At 56.6% G+C, this 15,071-nt stretch overlaps 1 protein-coding gene across 1 annotated transcript; it reads right to left on the bottom strand.

Moving 5' to 3' along the window:
* Window positions 1–2,563: 2,563 nt before the first annotated feature.
* On the bottom strand, window positions 2,564–7,445 carry LOC311173987 (E3 ubiquitin-protein ligase TRIM47-like; the record flags this gene model as incomplete). The annotated part of the gene is made up of 6 exons (XM_084238072.1): window positions 2,564–3,120; window positions 3,975–4,037; window positions 4,255–4,417; window positions 5,144–5,377; window positions 5,570–5,665; window positions 6,849–7,445. 6 exons carry the CDS (start codon window positions 7,443–7,445, stop codon window positions 2,564–2,566), a joined length of 1,710 nt encoding a protein of 569 aa, XP_084094198.1.
* Between the last annotated feature and the right edge of the window lie 7,626 nt (window positions 7,446–15,071).

The following is a 15,071-nucleotide window of genomic DNA, read 5'->3' as shown; positions in this document are numbered from 1 at the left end:
TGCTCCCCCTGCAGTGGGCTTCCAGCACTGGCAGGGTAAAGATGAGCCCCTGGTACAGCCCCAAGGCCCCTGATGCCTGGCTCCTGCCCACGCTTCTAGCTGGCATCTCTCTCCCTCGCTTGCTGCCCTCCTGCCACATCAGTGTCTCTGCTGGCCGTGGCCCCCCAGCTGCCAGGGCGCTGAGACACTGTCCTCACCCTCTTGGCCTGGATTACTCTGTCATCTCAGATCACAGCTCAAACATCACCCCACCAGAGAGTCTTCCCTGAGCTCAGGGGTCAGGATGGCCCCCAAAGAATCCTTCTAGCATCATCTACCTCTCCTTACAGCCCTTTCCACTACCGTGTGTTTATATTAACTCGAATCAAGAGCTGGCAAACTTCCTATAAATGGCAGATATTCTGGGCTTGGCGAGCTGGGCAGGCTGTGATGCAGTTACTACTCTCTGCTACCGTGGGCTGAGCAGACCAACAGAAGAGAGCGCAAAGCCTGCTGGTGTTCCAGAAAGCTCCATTTATGGGCACGGAAGTTTGAAGATCATGTTATTTGCAGATTGCAGAAGATCTTTTGAATTTTCCCTATTAAAAAAATGTGAAAACTGGGCCACCCTGGTGGCCAAGGGGTTAAGTCTCAGCATTATCACCCCTATGGCCTGAGTTTGTTTGATCCCCAGCCAGGGAGCTGACCCACATGGCCCGGCAGACCTCTCCTGTCTCCCCGCTGCTCCCCTCAGCAGTGTATTTCAGTCACTCCACCTGTTCTGCTCCCCACTCTCTCTGGTCAATCCTCTCACCCCGCTTCTGGCCTGCACCCCAGTTCTTCTGTTACAGGGCAGCCCCGATATAAAATGGGTTGCCTGGCTGTGGGTCCTCACCTGCACGCTTCAAAGGGACTTATTAATACTCCACTGCAGGCGCACACAGAAGGTTCATAAAAGGTTTATTTACAAGGGAAGGGGAAATGAGGAAATGGACAACTCAGGGAGAAAAAAGGGAAATAAAGTCTTAAATGCGTCCTACCGGATCCGCTGACCTGGGAACCCAATGGCACTCTGAGAGCTGGCCGAGAGCCAAGAGCTGGTGGAGAGTCAAAAGAAGACCCCCCCAAGGCCCACGTGTCTGGTTTTTATACCAAACCTGGCTGCTGAACCCCACCCTCAGGTCCCAGCCACCTTCCCTTTGGTGGTGACGGGATTTGTCTTTCCCAATGTCCTAACCGCTGTGGTCTGGAGTGGGGGTAGAGTCCACAAAGCCTCCATGGGATTAGCTCAGGACATCCTCTCCCCCTAACACTTCTACTCACGCAAGAGATAGGAATTGGTGCTTGCTGCAGGGAAGCCCCTCTCCCAATCTGTGCCCACAGGCAGGGCAGGCTCAGAGGAGCCCCAGGGCACCCCTCCCTTGCAAGACCTTCTGAGCACACCCTACCCCCTCTGCTCTGCCCCTGACTCAAAATGACTGCTTTTTAAGGAGAAACTGGGGTTACTAATTCCTCAGAGAACGTGCCAGGCAGTTGGAATTCGGGAACACCCAGTGGGGACTCCACCGATTGGCTGGTTCTGGACCACCTTGCCCCAGGGATTTCCCCTTGGTGACTTTTATCTTTCCTCTTCAGAGCCAATCATTAACCTTACTGCCCCCGCTCCCTCCCGGCCCCCAGGATTCACCGGAGTGGGTGGTGGTTGAGACTGGAGTCGCCAGGGCTGAGTTCCCCAGCTCTGCTCCCGCCAAGGTCGTTGGACTGTGACCAGGTGGGGCCTAGCCTCGCTGCTGAATTGCACGCATCTGGCCTGGCAAGGTCAGATGGCAGATGACTGGATGCGGGAGGAGTCTCTTTGGGGACAGTGCTACTACCCTCTGGGGGTTGAGTCGGGTGGGTCTATGGTCAAAGGGCTGGGAAGCAGCTTTCCAGAACACTGCGGAGGGGGTAGAGTGCTTTAAGGAGGGGGTAGAGTGCTTTAAGGTTTCCCCACTCGGGAGGGCCTCAGGGCCACTCTCTCCCAGCGGAAAACACCAGCCAGCCGTGACAGCTCTGCTCTGCGCAGCGGGCCAGCAGCCTCCGCCTGCCTGGACCCCGGTCCTCACCCCTTTCCTGTCTGGATCTGAGATAGGATCATTTCCTTCAGCGCCATTCGGTGCCACAGAACCCCTACCCCATGGGACAAGTGCCCCTTCTCAGCCAGGCCACCTGAGCCTAAGAGGCAGACAGGCCACAGGTGGGCTAGGCTTGCCCCTGCGCCCCTGGTACTGAGTAGCCAGATTCCCGCCTGGAGAACGCTCTAATGGGATCTCTTATAGGGCCTGGGAAGGTAGGGGTCAGGAATCCCCCCTCTGGGGGTGTCCGGGTTGTCCCCAATTCCACGGGGCACTCTGGCCTGTTTCCGAGCCCTGCAGTGGGTGGCTCTGGGAAGCCGGGGGTCCACTGCGTGGCGTCTGTGGGTGCCACCCAGGCAGCAGGTGGGCAGCAAGGTCTCCGCCCCCTCCCCCGCGGGGCCGCGCGCCCCCCGCCCCCCGTGGCTCCCCTCCCGCTGCAGCCAGCGCTCCAGTCCAGCTTTATTGCCGCCCTACGCCTCCGGGCGCTGCTTGAGCGTGACCGAGGCGCCGCTGCTGACCATGACGGCGGGGTAGAGCGGCTCGGGGAAGGCGGCGAGGAAGCGGTAGAGCAGGCTCACGCCGCCCGCCACGCCGTAGAAGGACAGGCAGCCCGCGCCGCAGTCGAGCGCCACGCCCAGCGTGCGGTGGTAGCCGCCGTGCAGCACCGTCTGCGTGTTGTTGTGCCACACCGAGAACCGCAGCGAGTCCCACTCCAGGCACCACGAGTAGGGGTTGCGGCCCAGCAGGTAGACGATGCTGCGGCGCGGGCGGCCGCCGAGCGGGGAGCCGCGGCGGTAGGAGACGCCCAGGCACACCCACGAGTTGGACACCTCGGCCTCCCAGTAGTGGCGGCCCTCGGACAGGCCGTGCGAGCACAGCACCTGCGGCCACTGCTTGAAGCCCGGGGAGGGGCCGCCCGCCGCCAGGGGCTCCAGCAGGATGCCCAGGTTCAGCACTGAGTGCGTCTCCTTGAAGAGGAACAGCTCCTCGCTCGCTGTGGTGGGGTCGAAGTTGAGGTTGCAGTAATCTGTGGGAAGCGGGAGGGTGTGGGAGCCGGGTCAGTGGCCTCCAGGGGAGAGCCCTGGAGCCGGGAGGGTGAGGAAGGTGTTCCCTTGAGTGCCATTTGCAAGGAAGTCGCCCAGGGTTGGCACCCAAGCTCCCCCTCTTCCTTGCCCCCACCGCTGGCCCTCAGGTGCCCCTGACTTAGCCGGAGGAAGGATTAGCTGCCATCCAAGGCCCGCCTTTCTAAAGACGCAGAGAACCAAGAGACCCCTGCCCTGCCCCCCCAGACCCAGCCCTCCTCTCCCTTTTTGTTGGTTCAGGAGGCAGGACCCAGTGAAATGGAGGCTGCGTCAAGGGCAACTTGACGGTGTGACTCAGAGGGGCTTACCAAGGACTTTCACCTTGGCCTCTGAGATGTCAGAGACGTCAGTGGGATTTGGCCTGCAGCCCAGCCTGCAAAAGGCACTTCAGGAATGTCAAGTGAAAAGGGAGGTTGTCCAGGAAGAAATGCACAGGGTCATCCAAGCAGCCTGGCTGACTGGGAGGGTGGGGGGTTGTTGTTCCGCAGGCACACAGTTGAGGACCAACGTTGTGCCACGCGGCCCGAGAGGGCTGGAGAGCCCCACCCGCAGGGGAGAGGAAGGGGGGACAGGATGGAGCCTTCTCCCCTTCCTGTTAGGGCCTGGGAGCCTCAGCCTGATTCCTTCTCAGGTCTCCAGCCCTGCGCGGGCGATTAGGGCATAAGAGAGCAGGCCTCCCCTGGAACCTTGGCCTGTATGGCGGTGGGGCTGGGGAAGATGGGGCACCCCAGGGCTCTTTTCCCCTTCCTCTCCCTGCCCCCCACCCCCCGTGGGCCGGACCCCAGTGTTGAGGACTCACACTGGAGAAGAGCTTTCCTGTCCATAACTGTGGGCAGCACCTCGTAGGAGTTCATCTTAATGCCTGGGAGAGATGGGGGGGCTTTGCTGAGGACCCTCTCACAGCCCAGCATCCTTCTGGGGCGAGGCATGGGCTTCCAGGAGGCTGACACCTGGGGGGATGCACATGGGCGGGCAGGGCTCTTTCCAAGTGCCTGGAACCTCAACTGCTGCCCTGTAGGGCAGTGCAGCCCCCCAAATGCAGGGAGATCTCTGGTGGCCCCAGGCCACCAGGTACTGACCCTTCAGGAGGAGCTGGCTGATGAAGCTGAGACCCACGTCCCGCAGCCGGGTCCTGAGCTCTGCCAGGGTCTCTGGCAGCTGGAGGAAGCTCTGCTTCTCATCGCAGTTGGTGCCCATCAGGGATTCCGTGCAGGCCGGGAAGTGCATCAGCCTGGGGAGCTCCTGTGGGCAGGGAGGGACAGGGCCACCACCTGTGAGCCAGGACCCAGGCAGATGCCAGAAGTCCTGCTTCTGCGTGGTGGTCCCCAGAACCTCGGGGCTGGTAGAGAAGTTGCCCATTCCAAACCCCGACATCTCTATTTCCTGTTTGGTCGGATGCGGTAGGTTAGGGCCGCCACTGGGCCTAGTGCATTAAGCCAAGTGGCTCTTCAGAAAGGCATGGAAGGGAACTCTTGAGCTCCCATTGCTTACTGAAAAATCTTGCCAAACACTGTTATGCATGGGGACAAGGTGGGCATCTCCTCGGGGTGTGATGGCCTCTGAAGTGAGGGGGACTGCTGTAGGAGCTTCTGGGCATAGGGTTTGTTGGGGGCAGTTCTGGGTCCTGCCCAGACCAGGCTGCAGAGGCCTGGGCCCGGGAAAGAAAAGGGATTTCCATGTAGGCTATGCAGGTTGTTGTGGTCTCACTCTGGCCCTCATCTGAGGGTGTCTGGAGAAACTCAGGGGTCAGATGCCATGGATATACCCCCATCTCCAGGGAAATGCAGGCTGGAAGTTAGTGGAGGAAGATACCAAGGGTGTTGGTGTGACCCCAGATGGGGAGGCTCTGCAGAAGGGCATGGGCCAAGGATGCCACCCCAGACACTGACACTCTCTAAGGTCTGGGCAGATCTGGTGTGCTGGGTAGAGGGTGTGAAGGGGCCCGGGCTAGAGGTGGGGGCGGCCTGCCTGCAGAAACTGCTGGTCGCTCCGGTTGGTGAGCAGCGTGCGCAGCCAGATGCTGTCTCCCTCCAGCTTCAGCAGCCGCTCGTGGCTCTGCTGGATGGAGCTGCCCAGCTTTCCTAGGGCGGTCGCCTCCTCTTTCTCCACAAAATCCAAGACCTTTGCCTGCAGCTGTTTGACCTCCTGGATGATCTCCGAGAAGCAGGTGTTGACCTCATCACGAGTTGTCCGTATCAGTTTCTGGGGGGCGGGAGAGTGCCTTGAGAGGCTTTTCTGAGCCCCAGTCCGTGCCCCCACTGCCATGGCCCAGAGCTGGTTTAGGAGTCCTTTCTCTGCCTGGTCCCACACTCTCCACGGTAAGCCCCATGTGTTCCCCTCCAGCCTGCGCAGGGTGTGGGGGGTAGGCGGGGGGGGGGGCGGGGCGGAGTTTACCGAGAGAAAGGCCACCTGCCCCCGATGCTTCTGGCTGTCGGAGGTGATCATCAGCATCTGGTTCTCCACGTTGGCTTGAATCTTCTTAACCTCGACCTAGGAGGTAAGGGAAGAGGCAGAGGCCCCTGATTCAGAGACGGCCTAAGAGAGGCCCTTCTGCAAGCAGCCCCAGTCAAAACCCAGAAGAGATAGCTGGGAGAGAGCAGAGCCGGAGGGCTGGCGGCGTGGGCACCCTCATGCCTGCCTCTCACTCCTGAGGGCCTCTCTTGCTCCTGGCAGATGAGCAGGGGGTTCAGGTCATGGGCAGGGGTTGTGGAGGGTTCAATGACTTGGGAAGCTGTGGGGTGAAGCTGTGGGGTGGGCGTCGCTGCCCGGTGCAGGTGGGACTGTGTCCCCCCAGCCCTACACAAGCCTTCTGTCTCCTCCGAGCAGTGGACATTGCTTCCTCTCTTCTCCAACAGCTGCTCCAAACACCTGCCCGCAGCCTCTGCAGACCCCACAACAAAGCCTAAGCTCATGCTGGGCGACACTACACTTGATTTGGCCACGAGGCTGAGAAGCCCTCCACGCTGGACTGTCCACCAACACAGCACTTCCTGCCCTGAGGGTCTTGCCGTGAAAAAAAGCGTGGGCCAAGCCGAACAGTGTGACGAACTTACGCTCCGGCACACGCTCCTGGCCTGGCGTGGACTGTCTCGGGGCGCTGCACGGTCACTGTACTATTGCAGAACAGTACGAGTGTCTGAGATACACTATCTGCTGAAAACAGCAGTGCAAAGAGAGTAAACAAAATTTGGAAAGAGAAAAGGATGGCTTCGTGTTTTGATGTTTCCTTTCCGCCTTCCCTTTTTCCATGCACACTATTAACATAGATTCATCCAGATCATCTGGGATCCTGATTTGCTGAACTCAGGGTGAGTTCACATCAGGCGTGACCCTGCTGATCATCTTTTTTTAAAAATGTATTTATTTATGCATACAAGAGCTGGGGTGCAGGCCAGAGATGTGGGGGGTGAGAGGATTCACCAGAGACAGAGTGGGGAGCAGAACAGGCAATGTACTGAAACACACTGCTAAGGGGAACAGCGGGGAGACAGGAGAGGTCTGTTGTGCCATGTGGGTACCTCCCTGGATTGGGATCGAACTTGTGCAGTGGCTTCAGACAGCTTCATAGTGCTGAGACTGACCCCTGCGCCACCAGGGAGGCCCACCTACTGACCATCTTGGCCTACTTAGGCTGGTGCCAGCCGCAGTGACCCTGCCCCGTCTGGCCCCTGACCTCCTTGTGGGCGCGCTCCTCCTCCAGGGGGATGGTGTCGTGGTTCTTGTGCTCCTCCAGCAGACACGCCCCGCACACGCAGCAGCCCTCTGTGCGGCAGTACAGCCGCTGCAGCTTGCGGTGCTTCGGGCACAGGTGACTCTTGAGATCCCACACGGGCTCCAGCAGCTTGTGGTCCTGGAAGACCCGGTCCTCATAGTGGCTGCGCAGGTGCTTCTCGCACAGGGACGCCATGCACTGCAGGCATGACTTGACCGACTTGAGTTTCTGGGGGGAACAGAAGTCACAGGGCACGTCCGTGGGCCCGGCCAAGCTCCACGAGGACCCCGAGCTCTGGCCCTGGGTCTGGGTGAAGCAGGCCACCATCTCCTCCAGGGTGACGTTCTTGCAGAGGTTCGGCCTGGAGGGGAAGTGCTCCCGGCACTGGGGACAATAGAGGGCCTCGCCCACGGTGGCCTGGTGGTCCCAGAAACTCTGGAGGCAGGCCATGCAGAAGTTGTGTCCGCAGGCTGTGGTGACCGGGTTGCAGAACACCTCCAGGCAAATGGGACAGAGGGCTTGGTCCTCAAAGGTACGGCTGTTGCTGTTGTTATTCATCAGGGACTGATTCTGGGAAAGCCTGGAAGGCAGCTGCGGGGCTGGGACTTGGTCCTGGCTTGGTCCTGGGGAGACAGAGCAAAGTCAAGGGACTGGAGCAGTGGCAGGGACTAAGGGGCACGCCCGGGACTGTGTCATCGGTCAAGCCACATGGGGGGCACGGACTGGGGATTGTGGTCTCGTCCTGGTCCTAACTCCTTGAACAAATCCTGGACAAAGGGGTGGATGGGCAGGAAGAAGCCACATGGTGACAAGGAAAGGGGCCGCTTCCTTGGCCCTGCAGAAGAAAGGCCACACAGGCACTTACGGGAAATCCTTGCGTGTGAGGGAGAACCAGAGGTTTGGCTGACCGTGACAGAAGGGAAAAGAGCTGTTGGCACATGGGAGAGAGGATCTCACCCCAGGTCTCATGTCCCCAACTGCTGACGTGGGTGTCCCCATCAGCCCGGTGTGCTCCCAGCCCAGCCCCTTCCATCTCTTGGGGTCTGTGACCACCTTCTCACCTTTCCCTTGGCGCTGTTTAGCGGTCTCCCTGTGACGGCGGCCCTCTCCTCAAAGCCTGCCCGCAATTTTGATCCCTGACGTCACAATTCTAGTGTGACCAGCCCCGGCTGTTGTGATGTCAACAGGGCAAAAGGTGTGCGCTGGGCATGCTGTGGTGCCCACACGGCCTCTCTGCAGGAGGCCTTACCCCAAAGACTTCACCCGGGAGGGAAGTGGGGGCCACACATCACCCTCAGAGAGGAAAACTAGCCACTGAGCCGCGGTGGGATCTCGGGCAGGCAGCTCGTTTAATTCTCTGAGAGGCTTGCATCCATTTTTTTTTTAAGATTTATTTATTTATTTATACAAGCACTGGGTACAGTCAGAAGCGCGGGAGGGTGAGAGAATTCACCAGAGCCAGAGCGGGGAGCAGAGCAGGCAGAAGGACCGAAGTACACTGCTGAGGGGAGCAGCGGGCGGCAGGAGAGGTCTGCGCGCCATGCGGGACCCTCCTCCGGTGGCCGGGGAGCAGCCGGGGATCGAACCGGCACTGCAGAGGCTGCGGGCAGCTTCGCAACCCAGCGCTCAACCGCTGCGCCACCGGGGAGGCCCTTGTTTAATTCTCTGGACCGCAGTTCTCTGGTATGGACAGGGCTTGTTGTAGGACATGATATTTCAGGTTCCTTTCTTGGTTTAAAGCTGGACAAGGCAAATGTTATTCCATTGGTGGTCCCGAGGATTATGGCTTCCACTCTGGCTCTGATTCTTTTGTTTGCCGGTTTGGGGGTGATTTTATTTTTTCCAGCTCTGATTCTTGGAAGAAGAAAAAAGCAGTGAAAAAAGCTGAACTTTTGTCACCCTATAATAGCTCCTTGGCAATCTGTTTCTCAATCTGCCTCCAAATGGATGAATTCCCTGAAAATTTTGTAACACATTGCTCTCTCGCTTCAAAAAGTGAGTTGGCCCCTGATGTAGGATAGAAACAATAAATAGAACGTCTCCTTCCCTCCTCTCTCTGCCTCAGAGGAATATTTCCAACATTTCTGCATTAAGTATGATTTTTGCTATAGGTGTTTTATAGATATCTCCTGTCAGATTAAAAGACTCCCTTAGGGCCTCCCTGGTGGTGCAAGGGGTTAAGTCTCTGACTATGAAGCAATCTACAGCCTCTGCAGCATGAGTTCCACTGGATCCCCTGCCAGGGAGCTACCCACACAGCGCAGCAGACCTCTCCTGCCTCCCTGCTGTCCCCTCAGCAGTGTATTTCAGTCAGTCTGTCTGCTCTACTCCCCACTCTGTCTCTGGTGAATCCTCACACTGACCCCGCTGCCCCGTCACACCTCTGGTCTACACCCCAGCTCTTGTATCCATACATAAATAAATCTTTAAAAAAAAGAAGACTCCCTTGGATTCTTAGTTTGCTAAGCATTTTTATTTGCAATGGATGTTAAGTTTTATCAGATTTCTTTCTCCATGTTTTGAGATGGTCATAAATTTGGCCATTTTGATTCTGCTAACATGTTAAATGAATTGGTACCTATTAAGTGTCAGCTATGAAACCAACCTGGCTTCTGCAGGTATCTGACTTGAGTTGATGTATGCTTTCTATCAATATATATGCTGGGTGCTGATATTTTCTTAGGATTTCTACATCTATGTTCATGAATGAGATTGACTTCTAATTTTCTTCTTTTTATGCAGCATCTTAGTCAAATTTTGGTATTCAGGTATGCGACCACCTTGAAGTCAGTGGGGAAGAGTTGTTTGGAAGCGTAAGATTTTATTTCTTCCTCAGATGTTCAGTAGAATTCTCTCACACTGCCACGGAGGCCCAGATTTTCTCTGAAAAGGTTATTAATTATATAGGTCACTTCTTTTGGTGATTTAGAATAGTTACAGTGTCTATTCCTTCCTGTATCAGTTTTAGTAAACAGTATTTCCTTAGGAATTTGTCTCCTTCATCTACTTTTTCAGATGTTTTTGGTATAGAATAGTTCATAATATTCACTTAGAATTTTAAAAACAAAATTTGCCTTTTAAATCATTTCTGTGTACATACAATTCAGTGGTATTAGGTACCTTTACAATGTTGTGTCACCATCACGTCCATTTATATCCAAAACTTTTTCATTATTCCTAAGGAAAATTTTGTAACCATAAAGTAACAGAATCTTTACTCTCAAGATCCTCCAGCCTGGAACATCTAATCAATTTTCTGTCTCTGAATTTGCCTGTTCTGGACCTTTCACAAGAGTGGAGTCATACAATATCTGTCCTTTTGAGTCCAGCTTATTTCACTTAGATAATGTAGAGAAACAGACCAAACACTGGCGGACCGGGTTGACTCCTGGTGGGTGACACTGCAAGAATTCAGGACTCAAAGCAAGCAAAGGCAGATTCACAGGGAGAAGCAACAATAACAGGGTTATTTACACAGGGCGTGAAGAAAGGAAGAGGAGAGGAGAGAGGTGCGGAGAGATGGGGAGGGAAGGAAAGGAGAAGGAGGATTTACAGGTTGTCACATGGCCAGATGCTGTCCTGCCCCTGGTAGCATACACTGAGCAGAGACCAAGATACAAGCTGAAGCTGCACATGGCAAGCTGGGGGCTTCCCTGAGACACCCCTCTCATCCGTAGTTAGTTCTACTACCAAAGAGCAGCAGTTTAACTGCCTCAAAGCCCCCATAGTTTAACTGCCCTAAAAACCCAAGTCACTGCTTTTCCCCATCAATGCCCAGTAAGGGAGTGGAGTCTGGAAAGCTCCACCTTCTACCACTCAGTTGGCTGTGAGCGCCACCCACTGGCCCAGAGACTGCTCCTCACTGTTCCTCTTGCAGCATCATGTACACGAAATTTGGTCCGACTTATAGTTGAATAATCAATGTCCCACTGTAAGAACAGACCACATTGTTTATCCCCTCATCGGCTGATGGGCGCTTGGCTTGGCTATTGAGAATATGCTGTGATGAACGCTGACAAGTATCTGTTTGAGTCCCTTTTTTTTTTTTTTTTTAACAAAAAGATTTATGCATAGGAGAACTGGAGTGTAGGCCAGAGGTGGGGCGGGGGTGGGGGTGGGGGCGCAGTTTGAGAGGACTCATCAGCGTGGAGAGCACAATAGGAGGATTGACTGAAATACACTGCTGAAGGGAGCAGTGGGGAGACAGGAGAGGTCTGCAGCACCCTGTGGGTCAGCTCCCTGGCCGGGGATCAAACTCAAGCTGCAGTGGCTGTGGACAGCTTCATTGTGCTGAGACTTAACCCCTTGTGCCACCAGGCAGGCCCCGAGTCCCTGCATTTTCAGTACCTTGGGGTACATATCTGAGAATGACACTTGTGATGTTTATCAAGACATAGGATCTGCAGTTATGTCTCCCATTTATATTCTTGATATCATTTGTATTTTCTTTTTTTAAAAAAGATTTATTTGTGCATACAAGAACTGGGGTACAGGCCAGAGGTGTGGGGGTGAGAGGATTCACCAGAGACAGTGGGGAGCAGAACAGGCAGATCTACTGAAATACACTGCTGAGGGGAGCAGCAGGTAAGTCAGGAGAGGTCTGCTGCGCCATGTGGGTTGCTCCCTGGCCAGCCAGAGATCAAACTTTTGCTGCAATGGCTGTGGACAGCTTCATAGGTTGCAGCTCAACCCCTTGCACCACCAGGGAGGCCCTGTATTTTCTTTTTTCTTAATGAGTCTCACTAGGAGACTTGGTACCCACAAGCTGGTAAAGGAGAAGTGTGCTTGGCAGGGTCCCAGCCCCAGCAGCACAGGGCATTCTGGAGGGTGGGTTGGGACTAAGAGGTAACAACCAGAGCTGCCCCCTCTGTGTGTGAGTCTAGGCGTATGTAAGCTTCCTGCAATGGTGAAGTCAACACGAGGATGTGGAGTGGCTTGTGGGGACCAAGAGCGGGACACTACAAGGCTGGAGGGGAGATGCAGGGACATGCTTCTTCCTGTTGTCAGTGGAGCCACAGCAATGCAGCTTCACTCTGGCAGCAACAGCTGATCCGGTGTTTTCCTGTGGCACGGGCCTGTGTGGTTTCCCGTGCTTCCAGAACCTGCCTCACTGAGCCTGGAGGCAGTAGCCTCCCCTCTCCCAAAGCCCCCTGCACCCACCTGTCTTAAAGACCCCAGCCTCTTCCCTTTACTCCTGTCCCTCAGTCACTACTTTGACATCCAGGCCCTCTCCTTTTGCCATGTCTCCAGCTGCCATGGCCCTGTGTCTCGTGGTGTGCAGGCTTCTGTGCCCACCTCCACGGGCCCTCCAGGAGGGGCTAGCTAATGCCCTGAGGATTCCATGCTCTGCGAGATCCCTTAAGTGACTAAAACCTCACTTGTTACTAGATGCTCACCTTGTATTTCTCTTTCTCTTCCTTGCTGAGAGAACAGGGGCCCCTAGGAAAGATTCCAGGATGACTTTCCCCTTAAAACTACCTCCTCCTCCTTCCCTCATCTTCCCAGCTCTCTGATGGGCTGACCTCTGTTGATCTCTTGGGTCTTGCCGAATTCAGTACAATGAGAGGAGGAGGGCCCCATGCCCCACGAGCAGTTTAGCAGCAGGAGAAAGGGGGAATTCGGAGGCAGCGTCCCCCATCGAGCACTGCTGAGAACCACAAGGGACTGGAAGGCAGGGAGCAGGTGGCGCTGGAGAAGTACCCCAAAGGCTCCGAGACCCAGAGTTTGTTTCATGTCTTTATTGACAAAAAAAGCTACAGCGTTTCAGACTTTTTTCAAACACGCAAACAGTAACAAAGGGCACCCACAAGTGACAGGCATGGTTCTGAACGTCTGGATCAAAGGCCACGCTGGGGGGTGGGTGTCCTCCTGGCCCTACTCCCTCAGCATTTCCATCCTGCCTCCCCTCTGCCTCCCCAGACACCCTGAGATCAGTTAAAGCTCGGAAACAGTCCCTTTACAGGAGGCTGGGCCCCACCTCACAGGCCAGGAACCAGCGCAGGCCCTGAGCACTGACACTCCAGCGTCGTCCTGCGATGCCAGGCGGCTGCTCGGCCCCCCCAGAGGAGGAAGCAGGGGTCCGCCCCACCTGGCAGCATCAGGCCGCTGGAGAGCGTGGGTGCCTGGTCACGCGACACCACAAACCAGTGACTGGGCCTCTTTCTGAGGTGATCAGCCGGACGTCCCCAGGTGGGAGAAGGCTTTCAAGAAAAAAAATACTGAGACTTGGTTCATAAAGGAAACAGGTGAAATAGTCTTCCACAGGCCTTAAGAAACGAGTCACCTTCACTTCTGGAGCACTGGAACCACTGTCACGGGGCTGCCATGGGTGGCGGGAGCCAGCCCTCGGAGCGCGAGCGGCCTGGGGGCCCGTAGCTAGGGGGTCAGTGTCTTGCAGGCTCCAGGTGCAATTCTGCAAACCAACCCATGGAGCTGCCGGGCTGAGGGACCTGCCCCGTCTGCCCTCAGGTCCTCCCACTCCTTCCCACTGGCTGGGGATCAGAGGCTGGCTGTGGGGTCCCCAGAAGCAACCTGCGCCCCCATCATTTCATGCCACTCACTGTGGCCCCTCCAAGGCCCTCGCCACTCCCATTGCCCCGACTCCGCCACACGTCCAAGTCGTTCCCCCTTGAAAGCTGACTGGGTAGAGGCCTGTGACCTTTTTTGAAGGGGTGACTGCTTTTGCTGTTGGCAGAAGCTGCGCGAACCTGGCCTGGCTGTGAGACTCATGGGACAGAGCCACGCCTGCCAGCAGACCCCCTGCACCCACCCTGCTCTACACACAGGAATCTGACAAAGTGCGAGCCTGGAGAGGAGAGGAGCACGGGCAGCGCGTGGGCTCAGGCGACACTGGCACAGTCCATCGTCACTTCTGGAAACGGCCCCAGGCCCCGCTTGGGAGCAGGACCCCACTGTGAAGGAAGCCAGGCTCCAGCCGGTGGGGGGTGGGGGTGGCTTTCAGGTGGAGTGTTCCCCAGAGCAGCTCCCCAGACTCCGGACCACGCGCCACGCTGCTGAAGGTTGTCCAGCACAGGAAGGGTGCTCCGGCCCGTGCTCGCCAAGACTGCAAAGTGCGGAGAGAAGTCCAGTCACAGGCCCCAAGGAGGGCTGGCTCCTGGGCCAGGAAGCGTGTCCGCGGCGGCACGGCGCTCCAGAGCAAGCAGCGACAGGGAGGGCATGTGGGGTGGGGGCACCAGGAGGCGGCAGACTGCCCGGTTCACACAAATGCACTGTGGGCTGGGGGCCACCGCCGCCGCCGTGGGGCCGGTGTGCCAGGTCAGACACAAGAGACACAAATACCACGTACTCTGTCCAGGCGTTTCCAAGAGACAAGCACAGAAATAACGACACTTTGGGATACAACAAGAGAACACATTTGGCAACTTCCAAAGGAACAGCCGTCTCCACCCCACGCCATCAGAGGGGCCAAAGTCCCTTCTATCCCTGGTCCAGTTAGAAAGTCAAGGAAGGAAGACGAGCCAAAGGAAGGTGAGAAAGGGCTGCAGAAGCAGTCACGCCGACGACCAAAGACTCTCCTCTGATGCAGCGCGGGCGCCTCAAACCTCTCCTCGGGGAGAAGGTCAGCCACATGGAGGATCCAGGCCGCTGCAGACAACCGGGCCAGAGCAGACGTGGCAGCAGCCAAGTGCCCCGAATCCAGAGCAGCGATCCCCAACCACAACCAAGGACACCTCAGGCCCCTTGGAGAAGAGGCTTTGTTCAGAGGAGCGTGGGGTACTTGGCAGCTCTGGCCTTTATCCAGACCCTCCTTGGACAGACTGACGCTTGGGTCCTCTGAGTCTGCTGTGTGGTTCTGGGTACACAGCAGGTGGGGGGAGTGTCACAAAGCGGCTGCCAACACCCCATGTGGCGCATGCACCTGGTGAAAACCTGTCACCATTCAGGGACCATCTCCTGTTTTCTGCTCCAGCTTCCTTGAGGTACAGACACATACAAGGAGCTAGGCCTTCCTCTCCCCTTCCCCCAGGTCCCCAGAAGGGTTCTGCCTGGGAACCCAGCCCTGCAGCTGCTGTAAAGATCTGTTCTGACACCGGCTGAGGAAACAAAAGCAGGTTTCTGCGCTGGAAGGTGCATCTGTCCTTGGGTTCCTGTGGGTGGGTGTGGGGCGCCTTTGGTTTTGACCGAAACACTTCTCGGCTGGGGCCAGGCTCAGCGTTGCTTTGC

The sequence above is a fragment of the Talpa europaea genome (assembly GCF_964194135.1).
Source record: "Talpa europaea genome assembly, chromosome: 7".
Classification (NCBI taxonomy): Eukaryota; Metazoa; Chordata; class Mammalia; order Eulipotyphla; family Talpidae; genus Talpa; species Talpa europaea.
Note: the sequence above shows the minus strand (reverse complement) of the source record. Positions and strands in the feature narration are given on the sequence as shown.